The sequence below is a fragment of the Cyprinus carpio genome, chromosome B13 (assembly GCF_018340385.1).
Source record: "Cyprinus carpio isolate SPL01 chromosome B13, ASM1834038v1, whole genome shotgun sequence".
In the NCBI taxonomy this organism is placed as follows: Eukaryota; Metazoa; Chordata; class Actinopteri; order Cypriniformes; family Cyprinidae; genus Cyprinus; species Cyprinus carpio.
In genome coordinates, this window is record NC_056609.1 from 16,415,325 (window position 1) to 16,439,701 (window position 24,377).

General features: G+C 35.5%; 1 protein-coding gene across 2 annotated transcripts in view; it reads right to left on the reverse strand.

Annotated features, from left to right (window-relative positions):
* The window catches only part of galnt2 (UDP-N-acetyl-alpha-D-galactosamine:polypeptide N-acetylgalactosaminyltransferase 2), a 79,221-nt gene that overhangs the window by 14,764 nt on the left and 40,080 nt on the right, over positions 1 to 24,377 (reverse strand). For both annotated transcript variants that reach the window (XM_042736893.1, XM_042736892.1), the window contains exons 2-4: positions 17,174 to 17,261; positions 13,555 to 13,708; positions 499 to 597 (exon numbers count right to left, since the gene is read on the reverse strand). In XM_042736893.1, the coding sequence (XP_042592827.1) occupies positions 499 to 597; positions 13,555 to 13,708; positions 17,174 to 17,261 (341 nt within the window). The remainder of the gene's footprint in view (positions 1 to 498; positions 598 to 13,554; positions 13,709 to 17,173; positions 17,262 to 24,377) is intronic.

Sequence of the window (24,377 nt, forward strand, 5' to 3'; positions counted from 1 at the left end):
TGTATTTCTGATCAAATAAATGCAGCCACAGTGAGCTTTCATTCAAAAATGTTATACCGACCCCAAACTTTGGATAGTAGTGTACTTCTGTACTAATGTGCATATGTGACATAATATTCTGTATTAAACACTATAATGTATACATAGCCTAGTAGATAATAATATGCAATAATTTGTAATATGAATCACAAAAATTAACAAACAAAAAAACATGCACTTCTCTTAATTTGTGGTTTATTACTTACCGCTAATATAATATATATAAAAAAACTTTAACCAGTCTACTTGAGAACTACGCCGTGTCAGTTTACATTTTGTTTACTCTTATTTTAAATTAAGGAGTGTGCTCAATAATAGTAGTTTAGTTGTATTCAAATTAGTAAAAAAAAATATATATATATATAGTGAAATTTGACTGGTAGTGGCATCAAGATGTTTCTATGGTGACAATCCCACATCATAGTGCATTAAAAACTGTTATTTGACATGTCATCTCACCTGACCACAGTGCGCAGCAGGGCTGAACGGGCCTCGTTGTGGAAAGTGATAACCACACTGGAAGCAGGAAGATCTGTCCTCCACTGTTTGTGACGACAACTGAGAGAGAGAGAGAGAGAGAGAGAGAGAGAGAGAGAGAGAGAGAGAGAGAGAGAGAGAGAGAGAGAGAGAGAGAGAGAGAGAGAGAGAGAGAGAGAGAGAGAGAGAAAGAAGATATATTAACATATAGGCAACCACCAGTATATTTTCTTCAGAAATAGAGTCAATTGATGATTAACTGTTCAACAGACTAGTTGAAGTATTCGAAAACATAATGAGACTGCTGGTAGCTCAACACAGTGAAAACCCATTGTCACACAGCTACACCTGAATGCAGTCTCATACCCTCAGAGGAGCTCAAAGCCCACATTCATTTAATGCTTCTCTGAGGCTGAGGTGGACAGGAGGTCATGCATGCTTAAACTCTCTGGACTCGCGTCTCCAAACATGCGCACACACACACACATATATATGTGCACACTATAAAGGTTTCAGCTACACACACCCATAGGTGTTTATATCCCAGAGGTTTTAATTTGACAGCTATGGGTCTAATCCTTGGGTTTCCTAGCACCTCTCATCGAGGATAAGAGCACACAATGCTTCCTCTGCACTGATGCCATCGATTTTGTGGCCACTGGATGTCTGGCAGGGGAATCGGGGTCAATTCCTCCTACACTGCTGTTAAACCACTGGTCAGGGTTGAGAGCCCACCATCAGAGACTCCAAACTGACTTCAGCAAAGGGATGAAACTGGTGTCATCCTCGACACTAACTCTGTACACTTGGCATCATATTTAACTCCATTACAGCCAGAGAAATCGCATTCATAAAGGTATAAGTTGGTACATGAATATTTTCCCCCATTTTTTTCAATCTTTGCATTGACTGTGTATACGCATTTCAACTATTTTACACACACTACTGACTTCTTGGGAACACATTAAGGGGCCAGCACACATTTCTAGCCCTGTTTGCTGGAGGTCTCATGAGGAATAACTGTGCAGTAGGCCATTAATAGAATGGAGGCTTTGACTAGAAGACAAGCACTTTTTAGAGCATATCCCATTGGCATGCTTCCCTCCGCTGGCCTCCAACCACCCAGCATGGGACCAAATAAACTCTAAAATACTTCCACTGTTGCAGTTTAGGTCAATGGCTAATAGAATAAATGTTCTGGTCTCAGTGTGCTGAATGCACGATTCTGTGTTTTAAGATTTTGATTAACTAATCAATATTTGTATTTAATTTAAGCAGCTGTAATTAAACACAAATTTGAAAAATGGTGACCCCAGTAAAATAAAGTTAAAGTAAAAAACACTGCATAATGACAACAGCATTGAATAGATAACAAAAACTCATGGCAACTTAAAATATATATTTTAACTAGGGATATGCCGGTATCAAATTTTCCTGTTGCGATTAATTGATAATGCTTTTGTCACGGTATACGGTATTATCACGGTATTGAAATTTAGTTTAAAAAAGTGGTCATAATGCAGTAAAACAGGTTAAATAGCTTTTTTCTTATAGCAAAAATAACTGAACATTTAAATACAATAAAGCAATACAGAAAAAATATATAAAGTTAAAAGTTTTACAAATTAAAGTGCAAAAGAACTATCAAGACCAATAAGTATCACTTTACAATAAGACCTCATTAGATAACCTTAGTTAATGCATTAACATTCAAGGCAAGGCAAGTTTATTTATATAGCACATTTTGTACACAATGGTAATTCAAAGTGCTTTACATAAAAGAAAGGGGAAAAAAAATCATGAAGAAAAATAACCTCAAAAATAAAACAAAGCAATTTAAGAACTTTGAAAATGATTTAAAAATTGACTTAAAAAGAATTTAAGACAGTTTAAAAATAGAAAATGATTTTACATAAAATATAGTGCAATACATAAAATATAGTGTAATCAGTTTGGACATGGCATAGTGCTCATTCAATAAATGCACAGCTTAACAATGAGCAATAGCTACATTTGCTATAGAAGTTATTAATCTTTGTTAAAAAATACAAGTCCAATGTTAGCTCATTAAATAACACAGTTGCAACTTTCAATTTTAACAATGTGTTATTAAATATTGGAATACCTAAGATTAATGAATGTTCAGAATAATTTTTCACTGGCAGTTTGTTAACTAAAGAAGCCCTAATGTAAAGTGTGAATGAACAAAGAATCAAAACACTTTCAAACAATATCTAGGGCACGTTGTAGTCCAGATTAAAAAAAAAAAGTTTGAAAATAAATAGCCTATTAAGACTAAATATTAAAGTATTTGGCTCTGTGATTAACACCATAGCAAATCCACAAATCTGAATGGCTATTTAAAATTATTTTAAAATGGTTTAGAAAGTAGCAGCTGCTTTATTTATGGGGTTTAAAGGGTAAGGGCTGCATTTTAGCGCCATCTGCTGTCAGAGAGTGAATGTGCTTTCATTCAGTGCGTCTCTCACGTGTTCCTCCATGTGCTTCTCTTACGTGCCTGTTTACATCAGAGCGCATGCTTCTTTCAAGCAGCATACAGCGGTGTTGTGTATTTTGAGCAGTTGATGGGAAAAATATTCTTAAAATGCATTCCAAATTCTGAAAAATTTGTAATATATAATTATTCACGGTATTTAGAAGTGCCCACGATAACAATACCGTGCCTATTCATTACCGCGATATATCGTATTACCGAATATCGGCACAAGTCTAATTTTAACTAAATATTTATATAATTAATATTATTTAGAAAATGCATAAAATTCATATTTATATATTTTATATCTAAAATGATTAGCTAATTTTACAGCACAAGTTTCATACATAAAATTCAATTTTTGTTAATTATCATAATATGTTTAATAGAGAAACACACATTCATATGGAAAATTTCTAATTTTATGACATATGCAGTTGCTGTGCATTAAACATCAACATTTGAATGATCTTTTATAAATTTTCCAGGAATCTTCATATTTCTGCAAATACATTGCATAATGACAACAGCATGGCAATTTAAAAATATTTTAAATTAATAACTACAGAAAATAAATATAGTATTTAGAAAATGTATAAAATCAATATTACCTTAATTAAAATAATTTATTTGTTAATTTTAGTGTTATTTAATTACAAACACAATTGTGAAAAACTAACAGCCCTAATTTTAAACAGCATTAATTGTTGCACTTTAAACATCAACATTTGGAGAGAAAAAGAGGATTCCAGCAAAATGAAGATAATTCAAATAAACTGCATGACAAAAGCATTGAATAAGCATTGAATTAATATTGCATAAAATTAATATTTGGAATTTTTATATATACACACAACTATATTTCTTCCTCATGTTAAAGCATTATTTAAACACAAACAAATACACACACAAATGTCATAAACTGACAGCCCTAATATTTTTACAACATTAATGTACACTGGCTACACATTTATGAGCGGTGTAGGGAAGACACTTCACTGCAGTAATATAAAGACAAGAGACTAAACAAGAAACACATCATGAGCAAAAAGACATCATTCATTAATCCACTGGCAAGCACATCCTTTTTTTTTTTTTTTTATTAGAGCAGCGGTCCGAACACCAGACACAGCCTGTGGCCTCAGCAAGACAACAACTACACCCGCCAAAAACATTTCCAATAAGACAGTGGCCTGCTGCCATCAGGGGTAACACAACAGAAGCAGAGTCTCTCAGGAGTAAACAAAGAGCATGTGTTCCTCATTACCAGCTTAGGTAAGCGTTTAACAGAGGGATTTAAGACTAGTGCGCTTCATTCTTTCAGCTCTGGCCTGGGTAAATTTACTAGAAGGTAATGGTGCAAAAACATAGAGGGCATATATACTTTTGGGAGAAAATACAAAAGGTTGGCATTCCAGCAAACAAACTATAACGCTCTGACCTTTAAAAAGGTCTTGCAGCCATTTTAAACGTAAGGTTTGTGCGTCTTTTGCACTGAACGGGACTACTGCATTGGAAATGCAGCTCACGCGCTGCAGGGATGGTGAAAGAGCAGCGATAAGAAGACTTACAACAAGGATAATGTCATCTGCAGCATCAGCAGCTCTCCAGGAGGGAAACCGACTGACATATAGTGACAAGACGTTTACATGCCAAACACATTTACAGCATCAAACCCAGAGACAACTTCCACTGCTTATCAGAACGAGACATTGCAGCATAGACGACCATCTTAACCAAAGAAGGACAAAGCAAACTCTTGGTTATTAAAGCATTCCTTTCTGAATATGTATTATGATGAATAAACTTTTGCACATCCAATTTTAATTATCTGTGCAATGTCTGTAACACTACACTGCAGAAACATTAAATGATCTAATATGACAGAACACTTAAATTTAGAGTATTTTCCTTCTAGTTTCCACCTTGGAATTTTACTGACTTCATCTTGGTGGTCTATTCAGTCATACAATATGCCTTCAATAAGGCTTTTGGGACTTAATAAGAATAATAAAAACATTAAGTTTTAATTTGTCTGTTTTTGTTAGAAATAAAAAAACATCTATTTTTGTTAGAAATAAAAACATGTTAATCAATAGCTCCAGCCTTAGACTTACAAATCTGTGAAGGCTCTGTATATTAACTGAAAAGCAGAAGCTGCAGCAGCTATCTGAGGTTATTTCTCTGAATTCTTCTCTTACCAGCAGTTAAAACATTTCAAGTTAATAATAATAATATTACATATTATCCATCTATCTATCTAGAAAGCTGAGGTCTAGGTCAGAGGTGACAAAGCAGCAATGTTCAGCAAAGTGCACTGCCGCCTCACAATTTAGATGCACGCTCTTATCATTCGACTGCACTCTGTATTCCAGAAAAAATACATTTTAAAAATTCACAAAATAAAATACAGCCAAACACACTATAATTGCAGGAAAGAACCTAATGCATTTCAGATTACAACTAGTTTAAATAAAAAAGGGCATGCAGTGGTCTTTTCGACCCGGGTCCCCTTTTTTTCTCCCTTTTCAAATCTCATATCACATTGGAAAGGTATTTATTTTCAAAAAGTTGAAGTAGTATCGGGTAGGGTTAGGGCAGGTGTAGAGGTGGCATCCATTTAATAATTAAAAAAATTATCATTTACACTCAATATGTTATTATTGCATACTGTTTTATTGCATTATTGCATACTGCATACTGAGATGCAGATAATTGGCACAATTTGCAATAAGTGGGATAAACAGCAGAAAATCCTGCTTATTACAGTGTAAATAGAATCTAGTGTAATAAATGCTTTTCTTTTGAACTTTCTATTCATCAAAGAATACTGAAACAAACATCACAGTTTCCACAAATATTAAGCAATATATTGTAATAGAAACAATAGACAATATTGTTACATTGTTATTATTGTTACAATAGAAATATTATTTTAAACTGTTAAAATATTTCAAAGTATTACTGTCGTTCCTGCTTGTTAAATCCTCCTGCATGTGCAGCCTTGGTAAGCATAAGAAAAAAAAAAAAACAACCCAAACTTGATGGTAGTGCACATCAATGAAATATCTGAACTCTTGACCTCGTGTCTAAAAGAATTTTCCTCTGTCGCTAATGTTTATATTATAACCCACCTTTCACGGAAGGAGATGAGAAGTATTTGGTAAATCATAACAGAATATGATCTGAACATCTTGCTCAGTTCAGGTCAGGTCACACATGACGGTCTCCAACACACATCCATTTACAATGCGATTTGAACTTTGTCCAACCGAACCATAGTCAACAACATTTGAGAGCCGTGCCAGCAACATTCCCTGCCAAATGACTAAAACAGACATCCAGCTGACGTGAGATTACGATGTCCGAGAATAAACATGTCAACCATTATGTACTTAACACAATCCCCCACCTCACACTTCACACATACAGCAGGGGCCAGATGTCTGAGACCACTTTGAAAATCTGGGATTTGAAACTTCAATCTGGACATAGTCGGGATTTTAAAAAATGTGAAAAAGAAACGTCAAATAAAATAAGTATGCAAAACTGATTTTCTAGGTCTCTATATAAATAACTTAATTTAATTTATGTCATCGATAATGTGACTTTCTGTACAGACGGTTATATGTTCTTGCTTCCACTGAAGCTTAAGATGCTCTTTGGATTATGGAGAACGTGTGTGTCAATTTTTACACAACCTCTAATGAACATTTGAAAGGCAATTTTTTAATCAAAATGCACCTTTGTCCATTATTTGCACAAATAAGTAGTGTTTTCCCCTATTAGTGTTGCATTCTCTTTTTTCCTTTTTAGCTCCAAAACACACTCATGGGAGGAGGGCAGACTTCACTGCAATTGTACAAATGTGACAAATTAAACTTTGGACCTCAAGGGATCGGATCGATATGAAATACTGACACAAAGAGAGGAAATGGTACTGGGCAGTGCGAGCGAGAAACACATCTTAATTACACAGTCTGTGTGGCAGTCATACAACAGTGGGTCAATGTTTGCTTATGTGGCTCATGGAGACTTCGGTCGATGACTTCATGACTGCTCTGCCAGTTGCAGCGGTTGGCAGCACTGTGAGATATTCCCAAAAGCCAGGCGGACACCGGCCAAAGCACACAGTAGTTTTTCTGGAAGAAAGGGCCAGAGCTCAGACGGTTCAGAGGGATTTTGAAAATCAGGCAGGCTCAAAAAGGTCATGCTCAAGAGAGTGAGGAAAGAAAAGATGAACAGATGTCCTTGCTGCTTGATGTATTTCCAGAAACTCAACAAAAAAAAGTGGGTTCTCATCATTCAGATATCTGTTACCGGCTTATTGATGCAAATATTGGCTGCTGGGCTTAGTGAAGCACCATAAATTAAAGCTCTGCTCCCAGAAAGCAGAATATTCAATTCTGTCCATACTCTTAACTCGGGAGCCATTCATGCAGGATGCGTTCATGTCAACTAAAACAGCTAGAAGGCACAATACGTGTCTTGAAATGCATTGTTTAGGGATGCATAATATATCTGTAACCAGATTTTTCCATGCAATTGGTATTGTACAAAATTGGAATATATGCATATTCATTTCCTTTATTTTTACATTCAGATTATAAAATAAAAAGGTCATCTTTATTCAATCTAAAAAATTTAAATAAATATACATTCATATTGTACATTATAATGTACAACATGGTTTTAGTTTTTCGAGTTTATTATTAATTTATTTGGACAAAACTGTATATAATCAACGATTTACAGCTAAGATTTTCACTGTACGATACTGGATCGTATACTTGCTTATTTTCCCGGTTTTTACATTCAGATATCCTTTTCCATAATCTAACACTCACTTAACCTTAAAAATAATAATGATTGTTATTGCTGCTGTTCTTTATGTTTGTTCCATTATGGTTTTATATGTGGTATTATTTTTATTATTAATTAAAAGAAATTATTAAATCTAAGAGCATGCGTCACACGCATGCATTGTGGTTCTTTTGTGAATGTGTGTCGAAGACTGTCATGGAAGAGAAGAAATTGTTGAATAAAGTCATTATTTTAGTTTTGTTTGTGTACAAAAATATTCTCATAGATTCGTCGATCCACATGGACTATTTAATGATGTCCTTACTAACTTTCAGGGCTACCTTTCTTGTGTTGCTGTCAGAAAATGTGGGGTCAGAAAGCTCTTGGATTATCAAAAATATCTTAATTTGTGTTCCGAAGATGAACGAAGGTCTTACGGTTTTTAACAACATGAGAGTGAATAATTAATGACAATTGTTTTTTTTTTGGTGAACTATGGCTTTGAATGACTGATTTTAGTGTTTAGTGTTTTGTCGTCAATTTATTTACAATTTTGCCATTTATTGATTTATTGGCCATAAAATGAAAATAATTATATGCTTAATGCTATTAGACATAATTGTAACATTGATGAATCCCTTTGCATTTTAATTGTGAGACACTTTTGGAAAAATAAACTGTGCGACATGCCACAATGGTCAAAGATGTCAGTCTAACAAAGGTTAATTTAGAAAAACAATTTAAAAACAGCAAAGGCGGATGCAAGAACGTGTCCTGTGTGAATGGTGAAGAGTCACTACATTTATTTAAACCACAATCCAGGGGTAAAAGGGCACTTGAATTCCTGGAATTATGTAATTAAATAGTAACAAACATCCAGTTCCTAAACTGTACATGGACATCTCAAGGTGGGAATTGGACGCCTTGATGTCAGGAACTTGAAGTGTTCAAGTGACCTGCCGTAGTACCGTGTAAACAACACGGTCACGCCAACAATGAACATTCCTTCCTGTAACCACAAATCACTACAAGTTAGTGTTGTGACTTTTTTGGGTCAATATATTGTATAGGACTATTTTTAAATGTTTTTTATTTATTTATTTTTTTTTAATTAAGGGTCATGTTTATCCCTGTGCAATGGGAGGGTAATTTCCTAAGAGGGCAGCATCTCCCAAGCAGCCTGTTTATGTTGAGCGGGGAAGCTACAAGAGGACTGCCCTCCTCTTGACAAGTCTTCCTGCATGTCAGCAGTAAATCAGCGAGTCCTGGGAGCCCAGCCCTGCAGGCCTTCAGTAGAAACAATGGTGAAAAACGGCACTCACAAGCCAACCAGTCTGCACCTTCACCCCACACGCTGGGCTCTTCAAACGCATGTGTCAGTGCACATGCCGGCTGTGGCAGGACCACATACTGAGGCGATGGTGGTGAATGTTTGAGGAGTGTTTTCCTGCCCACTTTGCTTTCAATGTTTCTCCATAAAGCTATTAATAGACCAATGAATGCCATGACCACAAGTGTTATATAACTAAAACACATGAGTAAACCATACTTAACCAAAGTATTAAAAATGGCAAACTCCCAAGCAACATAAATTAAAAAAAATTTCAGAACTAAAGCCTTTGCTATATTGGGAAACATCTGCAGATCTACAGGGTATCTGCAGTTTTGAAAACTCAATCTTTTTTTTTTTTACTTGCACAAATAAAATGAATACCATATGTCCACATATAGCAAACTCAAAATAATCTCTAAATAAATCATGCATATTAGATTATTTTACTTTAAGTATGGCACATGGAAAAAAAATTCAAATTGAAAATATAAAAATACCCAATACTCTGAGAGGTTGATTGATATTTCTCTTAAGTAATAATGTGTTTTTAAAAAGGCAATAAAAGATTGTTGTCCAGATACTAGTAAAATCTGTATACTGAATGTGTTACATAATGTTCTTGGTCCTCTGCCAGACAGAGTTTATTATGTGACCAAAACACCAAAGATAAAAATTCTATACATAATGCCGGTCATTATCTACAGTACAAACTGAAATACACCAGGACTCTTATTTTGAAATATTTATGGGCTACTACAGCAGCTTATTATAAAAATGAGGGAAACAAAATGTGCACGTTTTTAACCATCTATAACATTACACTATAAACACCATAATGTAAATATGTCATAATTCATCAACAGTAGATCATGAGTAATCGCTTGGCATAAATGCACGCTATTCATTGATTGTAGAACGAGCAGTGTTTTGACTTTGAATGCTCAGTGCTCACATTTATTTAATTCAATCACAGCCTTCTGAAGTTTAATAATCACATTTGGCTGCACCACGAATCCTGTTTTTGTGTTTGGAATTATTGTGTGCTTGGCATTGATGTTTAATACTTATGTTTATGAATTTTTTAAATGTTAATTAAAACATTTTTAAGAACACAGTGTGACCCTGCAAATATCATGCTTGCAATATACAGAGCAAGCTGTTTCTGCCTAACATCAGGTAGTTAAAAAAAGAGCACTAATTTATCATAGCATTCAAGACAGCTAATTCAGAGGCAACGACTGGCTGTGGGACCAATTTATGTTCATTTAAGCACAACCAAGCCCCTCATAGCTTTTACATCAGCCCGGTGAGATATGGGAAATACGTTTCTGGTGAAGATGTTTTGTGTGAAGATATCTAGGCTGTCTGAATCATAACATCTGGTCATTATAAAACAGCAGTAACATGAGTGTTTGATGGAAACCTAATTTTCTCACGCAATCGATACAGTCTCAGCTAAGTGCAGCTCTAAGGACATTACAGTATGTTCAGGGGACCAGATAATATTTCTAAGGATCCTGAAGCTTTTTGAAACTTGAGAGTTAAGCCATATTTGAACTAGACTAGAAAGGCAGATTTGTGTAATAATAAATCAGTGTCAATTTGTGTTTAATAATTATTACTAAAATCCACTTCTAATGAGTTTTTGCACAAAATAATTGTTTTACATGACTATTTCTCTCTCTTTCTCTCTCTCTCTTTCTCTCTCTCTCTCTGACTCTATAAATGAAACCGCCTGTCTTTTACTAATTATATTACCATTCAAAAGTTTGGGTTCAGTAAAATTACTTTGGTTTGAAAGAAGTGAATAATTTTATTCAGCAAGGGTGCATTTAATTTGATCAAAAACAAAAGATTTCTGCTTCATATAAATGTTGTTCTTTTGAACTTTCTATTCACCAAAGAATCCTGAAAAACAACATTTTTTGCCAAAACTGTTTTTAACATTGACAATAATAAGATACATCAGAAGGATTTCTGAAGGATCATGTGACACTGGAGTAACGACTGCTGAAAATTCAGCTTTGCACAGTAATAAAGAAATAAATGACATTTTAAAACAGAAAACAGTTATTTTATATTGTAATAATATTTCACAAAATTACTGTTGTACTGTATTGTCTCAAATAACTGCATCCTTGGTGAGCAAAAAACTTTTATTTAAAAACCTTATACGACCCCAAACTTTTGACTGGCAGTTTACCTTTAAACTTGTGTGCAATGCCTTCTTGACATGTGAAAAGACAGAAATGATTATGAAACTTGTTATAAATAAATTCAGACCGGGTAAGTTGGCGAACACTGAAGAGGCATTGTTGAGGTGCAAATGTGGGTGGTCAAGCATTTTTCTAACATCAAAAAGTAGCCCAAGTTAGCAAAACTGTTTTGCTGAATTCAGAACTTCTTCTACAATCCTTTTATCAAGAGAGAGAGAGAGAGTGAAAAAAAAAAGAGAGTACAGTACATTAAACTGGTGATGGAAAACTTAATGTGGACATCTTACCGGGCATTTCACAGCTTTTAAACAATTCTTACAAATGAATCCTAAAATGCAAAAATGCAAAGTAAACCTGTCAGAACTGAATGGTTTTGCTAAACATATGCAACATTATTATATACAGAGAGCGGTGAGTGGCCAGTTTATCAGAGGAAAAAATGGGTGCCCAGATATTCCCATTCATGTCGTAAGCAAATATGACGTTCCTTCAGATGCCCACTCAGTAGTAAATGACCTTTCAGCTTAAACACAAGTGTGACTGTTACAGATGATGAGATTCATAGCACCCAAGACCATTTACTGCATCTAAGAGGACAAGCTTATTCTCCATTTAAACTACTCCTTTATTTTCCACTTATACATTCAGCGCTCTACTCATATTGTCAATCCTGCCTTGACATCTCTGACAGCCATTTAAGCCCTGAAGACAATCTGCTACTTTGCCACCTGAAGACAATCTGCTACTTTGCCACGTCAAGGACACTGTGACTGACAGACGGATGAAGATGAAGTTTTGAAAGACTCACTGATTTGCTGGGGAAGTGCTTTTCATGCGTTTCACTATCATTGTGCTGTGTAAGCAGCTCTCATCAAATGACAGGCCTCTCTTTATGAGAACCTGAAATTAATTTAGCACATTATTTTTGACTGACTTTATCGCAAAGAAGCACTGACACTTCTTAACATTCACTGTGTGTTGTAAAGTAAGGCACACTACATAATAAATAAGCCAGCCTTACATAGTAATGCAAATGCTCAGTGTACAGTCAATGAACAGTTCATTATTAGTGGATAGGGTGCTTTAATACTCAACAGAACCAAAGGAAACGGGTTTAATTAGATTTTGTGCCGAGCAGCATGAGTCTAATGTTCAGATATGTGAGTAACTTCACTTTAAATAATACTTTTAATAAACTTCATTCACCTATGAAAAGTGTCACCACACATTGGAAATGGGCTTCTTAAACTAAACTGTAACTCTCCTCAGATATAAGAGAACTGAGTAAATCCTATAAAAATAGACATCAAGTTAATTCAGTGGAATCTCTTACAGCTAACTACTACAGAAACTATTGTCTAAAGAACAAGCAAGCCTGCAAAAAGTAATATTTTATAAATTATTTATTTATTTGCTAAAACTTAAAAGTTTGCAGTAAGAAAGATTTTAAATATATGAATAATTTTATTAAAGGAGGATGCATTTAATTGGTTTTAAAAATAGCAGTAAAAATGTTACAAAATAAAATATGATGTTTTGAAATTTCAATGCATTAAATCCTAAACAAATTAGCATTGTTTTCACTAAAAAAAATATTAATCAGTACAACTATTTTCAGCATTGGTAATAATAAATGCATCATGAGCACCAATCAGCATGTCAGAATGATTTCTGTAGGATGTAATGGCTGCTGAAAATTCAGCTTTGCCAACATAGGAACAAATTAAATTTGAAAAATATATGGTTGAAATACAAGATGTGAACATTGTTCTGTGTGGCTGCATACCCAACAATCTTTACTTGTATTCTCCCCAAAGTCTCTCATGTTGTTCAAAAACACATTAAATCCACTTTGCATCATGGCTGCATCACCACCCTGGGTGTGTATTATTTTCTAATAATTCAACGGCCTGTCGTCAACTATTCCTTACTTAATTTCAATATTTACCTATGCAAAGCATCCTAGGACCAAATCCCAAACAAATAAAGATTATTCAATGTTGCTCCGATGCAAACAAATTAAGTGAACTTTTATTATACTAATTTAACTGATTGCATGCAGTGAAAATAAGTTCAGAAACTGAGTTGAGCATTAGCTCATTTCAATGAAGTGAACTGAACAAGAAGCAAAGCTCTGTTTCTTGAGTGTCAACTGAATGAGCTGAGCTAAAAACTTGAGCGGGACTTACTGGTCATGTCTGGTGTCAGGGACACTGCGGTCCATTCTGAGTTTGTCACTCTCAACCTGGTTGAACTTGTTGCGGGCGTAGGGATCCTGCCCTGGCCTCACCACTGTAGCCCCCACGTACAGGTCCTGGTCAAAGTCCTGCCACCTAACCTTCCCTGAAAAAGTGACAAAAATGATTAAACACTGGATGTCAGACAAAAAAAGAACATCTAGATCTTAGACCAAATACATTTTGTTTTTCTTGTCATTTCCATTATCACAAGGCTGACTTTTACCCAGTGTACAAATAAATCAAATACTGTGGATTGATTGCTTTAACATACTGACTGAGTAGGCTACTTTCCATTCGAACAACTCTGAAACTATCAATTTGTCAGTAAGTACATGCCCAAAGACACCTATATCACTCCAGACATCAGGCTTGTCATTAACCAAAGACAAATGTATACACTATAACATAAAGAACAAAGGTGTACTCCTACTCATGTTTCTTAGAAACATCTTTTTTAAGCCAAGACAAAAACCATGCTGCTCATTACTACATTATAAATCACAGTCACCCAAAAGAACGTGAAAGGAGCTGGCTAGACATCTTTAGTTGATTACAACCCAGGTGAATCTGTCAAAGAAGACATTTGCCAAATGATAATATATGAGGATATTTGCCAAATGGAGCCATTCCATAAAAGCCTGCCTTAAATGATTTCCCAACCACAAGCTTTTCCTCAACAAAAAGTGTTATTTTTCCATTTTGATGTTAGTCACATCCCACGGTAACATGGCAGCAGTCGCCGTTGTCATTGAGTTAAACGACAGAGATGGTTACGATGATACTTAGACCTCAGAAACGTGGCAGAATTCGATTATGTTATCTATCCTTACAAAAGACTATAAGCAATTAATTTAGCAGGGCTCTGGCAAACGTCTGCTGCATTATAATTAGGTCGACCTGAGTGAGAAATGCATGCCACTGATGCCAGCTATCCAACAGAGCACTAACATCGATTTAAAAGCCAAGACCACTGCCACGGGAATAGTTAATGAACAAGGGATAACATTTCAAATTAGTAGCAGAACCGAAAGGAAAAACCAAACTCTTAGATATGGTCTATAAGTCTTAACCACTTCATTATACACTACACCATATTTCTATAACGTTCATTTATATAAACATCTAGCAGTATCATGCAAGCTTTTAGAAAGCTTAAACAACCAAACTAAACAATTATTCATTTTAATATAACACCATCACCACAAATTACAAAAAAAAAATGGTTACAGTGTGAACCTCAAGTAAGTGTACATTTTGTTTTGTTTTGGAGTGTATACCCTTGTCTTTTTAACTAGTCTACACGTCCCAATGGTTCCAAACCAGAATCCTTAAGGTGATATCAAATACTCTGAAGTGCAATAACCGGTGATCATTTGTCAACATTATGAAACCCATAAATGTCCCTGAAAGGTAATAAAGGGGACCCGCGCTCAATCCTGCCAACTAATCGTGTTAAACATGCAAAGACAGCATAAAAGATTAATTCAAGCAGATGAAGAGTCTCTGCTCAAGCCATTTGGGAGAATTCAAAAGTTCAACTTTCATCAGCAAAAAATACTGGCACTTTACTATTACGCTGCACACTAGAATCAGGTGATTTATTTGTAAAAAGCAAGATTCAGGTAAATCAAAATGCATAGGCAGTCAATAGATCAACGTTACGCTCTGTGCACAACAGTGACGTCATCTAGGACGCATAAGTTAACGAAAGCTGAGGTTAATTATCCTGAACTGCAATGCACCAAATGCACTGATCCACCAAAGGGTGACAGCCACATTTATAACAGCCCTGTCACACAATTTAAAAGTTCACCTTCTGCGATGGCTGGGACAGAACGATTAGAAAAAGGTCATCTCTATAGCTCAGGCCTGTAATTTAGGTCAAAAAGATGCCCACAGGAAGCTAGAGTAAAGAATCAAAGTCTGGCATCTCCAATGCAATGTACAACACAGCTGAAAGCTCAACAAGAACACCCAGAAAAAATCCACACTCTCCTTGTGTGAGGTCGATATCTCGTCCCACGGCAGAGGACTGTAGGGCTGTCATCACACTAATTAGCTGCTCAAAGGAGAACAGAGCATCTCAGCTGCGACCTCCACACTTCACTTGACACTCCAAGATTCTAGACAAAGTGCTCTCCGACATGCAAACACTACATGGTACTGTGATCTATTCCTCAATCCTACCCACATGCTTGGTTGCAAAATTTAATATACATTTAATATTACTAAAAATTCCAGAAGTCTTTTTTATTCCAGACCTTCTTGATTTAATTGGTGCACCAAACAATTATTCTTTAATTATTGGATGGAATAAAAATTTTACTATTTTGGCCATGATTTCAATGCAAGTTGCAGTAATGTCCCCTTATCATTTATCATTTTAATTTAATGCCACACATACTTTTTTCTATCATATCTGTATCATATCAACTACTGTAAATATTTTAAAGTTCTTTCAACTTTACTTAAAACTGACAGCAATTTTTTCACTGTTTTAATATATATACACAGTATATATGCGTGTGCTGTGACTCAAAAGGAGCTGTTGTTTATTTTAACAGTGCCTCTGAATCATAAACTGAGCCAATTATTCAACTCACTTCCTAAGTGATTCATCTCAGATGACTCACTCGCTCTCTCAACTACAGGTTATTGCTTGGAAATGACCCAAGATTGAAAATGCTAATTGTATGGTTATTTGTTACCAGGTTTTTATTTCCATGTTCCTCGAAAGGAAAAGGGGGACAAAAAAAATATCAAACAGGAACAACGTGAGGTGAGCAGATGGCACTTTTAGGCACACTATCACTTTAAATCTGTTCTCTTAATTATTACAGATGAAATCAGGTACTCCTGGGTGAGTGTTCTGCTTCGTGGAAATCTTTTGGGTGACCTAAATTAAACGAGTAACACGGAGACAGGAAACTACTGATGATTCCCCGAAACAATGCCTGGGAGAACAACAACAGACAGCAAACATTGTAATGCATGCAACGACACATGAATGTAATCTGGTGTTTATGACAAATTTAATAGAACAGCTCTCCATGGACCCCAGTTCCAGAGCGACTGCATGACATAGAAACTAATGAGCTAAATAAATAATGCATTTGCAACCTTACTACAATACTGTTTTTAAATGCAGCAAGTCTATAAAAAGCACATGTTAATATCTAAGGCTTAATGTATTAAGAAACCCAGTTTGGTTGGATCATAAAGAAGTATATTACCAAAAGGGAATAAATTGTGAAGACACTGAGTTCTTGTCTTCAGGCCAGTCATAATGTCCCTTTCAAATCACTCTCATGCATTTTTAGGCGCCCTCAAGTGAAATTTTCTACACCTACTTCTGCAGTAAACCTCAGGTTAAGTTCTGTTTATGGGAGAAGAAAAACCTGATGCCCTGTTTTGCGCAAGCTGTTCATTAAAGTCCATCTTTGAGCGTTTCCCTGAGAAGAAACACTCCATTATTCATCTGGGATGGAAAAAGAAAACTTGAATTATGAGAGCGGGCTAATCCTGACATGAGCTGATTATGCACATGGGTTGTCAGGTTAACTCTTACCTGGAGGAAGGGTCTCTAGGCTGTGGGCTTTGTCATCTGCATTGCTGTGTGATTGAACTCTGTTTGAATTAATGCCACTCCAATCATCCTGCCAAAGAGAGGAACAGATCATGAGCATAAAGGCATACTGCATGGGTTAAAATGGCAATTGAACAACAAATTAAAGAGAAACTGGTTATGAGCAAACGGTTACGGCTGTTGTAGTAAGTCAGTGGTGCCTTTGTTACTATAGTAAAACATTCATACATTTGACTCCAAGAAGACAGAATTTTTTGCCAAATTAGTCCAAACCTAAAAACTCAAGATTACTTCAAATCTAATTTATTCTACATTGAATAAGGTCCAATTTTAATAATACAAAAAAAAAAGTTCATTTCAGTCTAGTTGCTGTAGTAACCGCAGATCTCATGACCAGGAGCTTGTGCTGCGTTGCATCTCTTTTTTTCTCCTGGTGAGTTTGATCATATCCACTCATTCTCTTTTAAGGGGAATTCAAGCAGCAGATAATCTTTGTGGGTTTTTTAATATGCAGTTATTCTATTTTGGTGGGAATAGAAGATTTATAAATATAAATAACAGCTGTAATATGTAGATGTTTAAGTTGTGTTTTATTAGTGTTTTTAGGATGGAACACCAACTACAACAATTTAGTGGCCAAATGCTGTCACAACATTCAAGCAAGATGAATGAAAACAACTGTTTGCCTATTATGGAAATTACGGTAATCTTTGCAGAAAACCTGAGGCCCTGTTTTGTGCAAGCTGTTCATTAAAGTCCATTTTGAGTGCTTTCTGATGACTTTTCCCTGAGCCTGCAAGTCTTTTAGACTAGTCTGTAATATGTAGACAAAGTTATTATCATTCTCTGACCTCATCACATTTTATTGTTAGCAGCATGTAACCAAAAGAGTTTGAACATTGAAGAATGAAGGAATCAGATTACAAATGGCCATTTATAAAGAAATTCAACCATGACAGTCTTTGTTCAAACTCCTTTGGTTACATGCTAATAAACAATTAAGGCAGAGTATAACTTGTGTTTACAACTTAAAGAAACTAGTCTACAAGACTGGCTGGTCCCCGGCTCAAATTTTTAATTTTGCTAATAATTTTTCTGAAGAAAGGCAGACATGTATAGTGATGAAAGCCAAAGTATTAAATGTTGTGGATGAATATTTACTGAGTAATCCACTATTTTGTAGAGGGGTGTCAAAATGGCCATTTTCAACTTAGATTCAAAGCCAAATTACAGGAGGGTGAAAATGACTTCAGAGAGATGGCGGCATCGTAATGTTATTTTTACACAGAGATCGTTAGTAAAATATGTTGAATTTATCCATTTTTGTTGCATTATGTGCCATTGGTGACCAATCAAAAATGGGGAAACAGCACTTTTCAATTTTCTTCTCCAAAGTTTGCATGTCTGTAACTCATTAAAGATATCTTAATGCCCTTTTAGATATTGGGTCTTAAACTTTGCTTTTGATATCTTCATTTTTAAAGCCCTGTATATGTTTCAGTTCCAGAGATATTGGAATTTCAATATGGCTCCAGAAGTAAATATTTAAAATGTACACATATTCAGTGGTCAAAAACTAAATGTGGGTCAATTTGCAAAAATATGATACTTCTTTTCTTTTTTAAAGATGAATGTCTGATTTAAAAAAAAAAAAAATTTGGTTGATTTGACACGGAATGACCCTAATATTATTTTATATTTTTATATTTATACAGCATCTAAATTGGTACCAAGAATCATGAAATTCCACTGGTACCAACTACTGAAAGTTTGGTATTGTGAATACCAAACAGACCATAAACACAAGAAGAAAGCCTGAGCCGACACTATTCCCACTAAACCAAGACATATCACGACCACGAGCCAACAGAAAGCTGGTGAAGATAACCTAATCTTCAGAAGGCATTGGCATCAATAAAACAGTCAGTTCATTTCAGCTCCCTTGATAACAAATGTCAGAAAATACGGGTATTCTGTCAATCGTGTAAAGGCCAAGTCCATGAGTAACAAACAACCACACAAGAAAACACAGAGCTAGTAATAATTCACACCCGACCCTCTGCCAAGGTTAGCAGTAAATAAATGTGCAGTCTGGACAGGCAGGGCAGATTGGGATTGCAGAGCCACTTCCAAAGCCCACTTGGACCAGCGTCTGGTCCACTAGCCCAGGAAAACATGATTAAAACCACAAATGTTCCACTGTAAAAAATTAATAAAAATAATCCCTTATGACTATTTTATACACAACATATTAAGTGTTAGTGCCTCAAATCAATACGTCAGCAAAAGGAGATCAACTATGTCAAATTTGTTAGAGCCACTGACATGGATCAATGATTTTAATATAAAACAAGTAATGTCAGAACACCCAGCGCTATAACAGCTCAAATCATCATGACGCCTCTGCTGAGTTTTCAAGCACAGCCAGAGTTATCACTGACCCAGATTGTGATTCATGTTAGGGAATTCTGGCTCTTGGGTCAGCAGGGTGAGGGAGCAGGTGTGAGAGAAGGCTGAGAACAGAGGAACGTCCTGCCAAGCTTCACGGAGCTTCCCCTCAGCAGCTGGTCTTCTTCTACAGCTCATGACCCATTACGAGCTACTGGCAATGACGTGCCAGATAACCAAGTTTAGTGCTCAGAACACATAAAATTTGCAATCCATCTCCATTCATCATTTCACGTTATGAGAGGTTCAGGCTTTAGTGTCCTGCTACAACTTATATTTTTCTGGCTAAAAATTCAAGGCATAGATCCTGTGATTTCTGAAATGACATCTATAATATCTGCTAAACAAACAATTTTTTCCCCCTTATTTTTCTTAAAACATTTAAATGGTTTTGATCTTCATGTCTATAAGTATTACAAATCACACAGGATTTCTGCTGATATTCAATTAATTGTAGTAAAATTCATTTTAATTGTGTCTGTTCAAAGAGGTTAATCATTCAATCTTGTAATGGAATTTTTTAAATGTATAATTTCACGTTGAGGTTTTGCTTAAATGTTTTTGCTTTAATAAAAAACACTTTTTAAAAACACCATTTACAGGACTTTTTGTAACAGTTGGAAAATCGCTTAAACTAAATAATAAAACACCTCTAAATATTTCAAAACAACATTTTCTAAACTACCTTGCATCTAAAGTACCATGCATCCTTGAAATGTGAGAAACCCTATTCATGAAAAGTGCCACTTTAGAGCTGCGAAACTGCAGAAAGATGATGTTTCTAAAGCTCTTAACACTTCTTTGGTTAATTCACTGGTTGCCATATTTAAACACCAATCTGCTATGACAACAAGGTCATTGCTATAAATTAAATTCAAGAACAGGAAGCATCATCAATTATTAAAACCTTATTAAAATAACTTTAGGCAGAAATGAGGAGAGGATGACAACGTCTTTTACGCAAGCGACCGCTGTCATCGTCAGCTGCCAGGAATGCGTAGAAGATGCAATTCACCTCAGCACAAAATAAAAGGACTATTTTATCCCTTCATTACTGTGTGCTACAGGGTGGAACAAATGAGTTTCCACAGTGCTGTGCTACAACAGGAGCAGGGCACACACTCGCAATCCATGGTTGGGTGTCAAAACAAATCAAAAACATTTTTCATCACAGCTCAATGCACAACGTCATACATTTTGACAAACCCATATGTGAGGGCTAAATTTTCAATGCGGTAAAAACTGCTTCGACAACAAATATTGCTTGACACTTCCTAAAATAATCTTGTTAATACTCTGCACTGCCAAGACAGAAAGAGTGAAGCTATTAACAGACATTTTTCATTTACATCAAAATGTAATATATTTAGCAAGGAAATCAGTGCATTACCCCAACCACTGACTATTGGGTGGAAAGCACAGGTGAGGACAGATTTAATGCGCTACATTCTAGCATATGGATTGAAAATGTTAATTAATCCTTTAAATTAGTGCACATTGGTGGCTTTAAAAATTAACAAAGGGAAAAATGAAAATTAAAAGTGCTTTGTGATTTTATAGTTGGATATGTAGTGTATGTATTGGTGTGATTGTTTTAAATATTTGTAATGGTAGTACTGAAAAATCCAAACACATTTTACTGCTTGATCCTTCCAACAGCTCCAGACCCAAACTGTTGTTTTTGAGGCAAAAGGGTTTTCTCTGTGTTTTCTGTCTAGCTGTGCCATTCCATCATGTGTCTGAGTGTGTATGACTTGTGTTAGACTGCCAGTTACCACCTGACACGGCAACTCCCCATAGATGGAAAAACTCAAGGCAGGTTCAGCCCCACCTGCTGACAACGGAGACAATTATTCAACCCAGTCACACCCAGAAATCAGCAGTCATGCTGTGAACTGGGGAATGAAATGAGTCACGGTCTGGCCTCTGACTCCAAGCAGGTGAAACAGAGCTTAATTAAAGATGCAATTTGATCAGTGATGGGAAACCTTCAAAGCATTGACAGCTGAATTAAATTTATTCTAAGAGTGTTTTTATATATCCATCTACACAATCTCCAAAGTTCTGAAGAAGGTTGGGGGAGATATATATAATTTAATAAAGACTAAAATGAGGAAGGATTTTGTAATTTGTCCACCATTTCAAAACTTCAGCTTCTTAAATTCTTAATAAGCTGTAATGAAAGCTGATTTAATTAGCCATTTTATTTCAATGACAAGAAATGAATATTAGATTAAATCCGTATATAGAAAATTACTTTGTTTATAAAAAAAAAAAAAAAAAAAAAAAAAAAAAAAAATATTTATAAACAATGGTTGAGTTAAGTTGGATAATTTGGAAAATTGGGCTAGCTTCAATTATTTTAATATAATTCAATAAAAATAACTGAATCTGGTTCACATTTTCCAAATGCACTTAACTTGTTTTGTGGTATATGCCTAGTCTGCTTCATTTTGACAAAATGCAGCACCACAAGCAGAATCCTATGGTTTACAAACATTTCTCAGTTATTCACAATTAATCAAAATATTGTGGGGGGGGGGGGGGGGGGGGTACATGACTGCTTAATGTCTTTTAAAAGGGAAAGAACCACTAATCACATACAGCATCACAAATTTAATCCCTGTATTCAATATACTCCATTTAAGAATCCTACGGTGAATCATCAACTCAGTAGCGTACCATCATATCGTCACTATTTTATATTTAATTTCATTTAATGTAATAAAGTCTTTGAGCCAATGACAAGGTATGGTATTGAATGTCAGATCACACAAGCACTCTGGCTCCAACAAATCTGCTATCTAATGTGTGTTACTGTACCTTGACATACTACGTCAATGACTCTTCAATGACTCACAAAGTCCGTCACTCGTCAATTTCTAATCAAATGTTTTTTTTTTAACATTAGGTGGACCTTCAAACTAAGAAGACCAAAAGCTGTTCCTGTTCAGCATGACTTATGCTTCAATCAAGTTTCCTTCACGACACTTGAAGCTATTATTGTACATTAGGCATATGCCGATATTGAAATTTAGTTGCAAAAAAAGTGTTGTCATAATACAGTGTAACAGGTTTAATAAAAATAACTGAACATTTATACGCAAAGCAATTTGAAAAAAAAAATAATAATTTTCAGTTTTACAATTCATTTTACTTTTTATATTAATTTCAAAATCTACAAAACAAATATAAGCTATAATGTAAAAAAAATGACCACTTAAGAACGCACTTTGGCAGAATTCAATTCAAACAGTGATCAGCAGCCATTAGTTCAGTAAAACTGAGCATCAGAATGGACAAATTTGTTATTAAGGGAGAAAAACTAAATGTGAAAAATGCCAGCGAAGGAACACATACAAATAAGAATAGTCGCAGTATCAGCAGTGAAGGTAGGAGAGTGCTGGACTTTCAGGAATCAACTTTCGGTTTGCCCCGCCACTCACTTGAAGATGTTTAGGCAAAAGTAAACACCCATACTACGGAGCAATCAACCTTAACTGCAGAAATGTGGCAAAACATCTCTGGAGAGAACCTCAGGTTATTAAATTCGAAAGTGCTTTCCATATTTGGATCAACATAGGATACAAATGTGAACGCACATTTTCTGCAATGACACGCGTCTTCCAGACTGCAACTTACAATCGCAACTTCATTGTGCAAAATTGATAACATTAGATATCATAATATTTAGGCTATAATATTATAAATCTGGTTGGTTTGTATTGGTGACATAAGATGTAAATGATATGCGTGAGACTTGCACTGTTGCAGTCCAGATTAAAATGTTAGGTTTTGAAAATAAATAACCTATTATATATTGAAGTATTTGGCTCTGTGATGAACACCACTGCGAATACAAAAATCTAAATGGCTATTTAAATCATTTAAAAGGCACAATATATACGTTTTCGCTGATAGAGAGCATGTATTCAAAACAAACGAAGGAACAAAGGTGTAGTTTGATGACGCCGTGACTGAGTATGGGATCATGGGAGTTGTCGTCATCATCACAGACGATTCAATCCGATGGGACTCGGGCAGAAATCATGTTCATGGATGAGCTAATGATTTATTAACGTAATAGTATTAAGCGGGGTGAGGCTGAAAGCCGTCAAAGCGAAACGAGGCCGTTGAAAGACACGGCTCGAAAGCAGCGGAGCTTTTATTATGCCACAGTCGACCGCTTCTGCTCCTTCTGGTCGTGAGTATGTGTGGTAAAGCAGCGCTGATTTATCATACTAGATACATTTGAAAGTTCTGTTGTAATGCTATTCTGTGCGGTCGTCACCTGTCTAATAAAACACATAACATAACATATTAAAGCGTCTTTGGTGTTTCCATGTTTTCTAAAATACGGAAATTGAGGGGTTATGACGTCATTGGCGGGCGACACAATGACACTATGGACACAGTACATCACTAGTTAAAATTGCTTATTTCTCTGGTTTTAAACATTCTTCTAAACATTTAGGATAATGTAAGTACACGAGTCAGCAAAATATATAACACTGTTCTAGTGGTTTTTGGATATTTTCAAAAAAAATCTTACATATTGTGCTTTTAAATAAGTTTCAAAAAGAAGTGCAGCTGCTGCTTTGTTTATGGGGTTTCCGGGGTAACGGCTGCATTTATGATTTTCAGCGCCATCTGCTGTCAGAGAGTGAATGCGCTTTCATCCAGATCGTCTCTCACGCGCTCCACCATGTGCTTCTCATCCACTTGTTTACATCAGAGT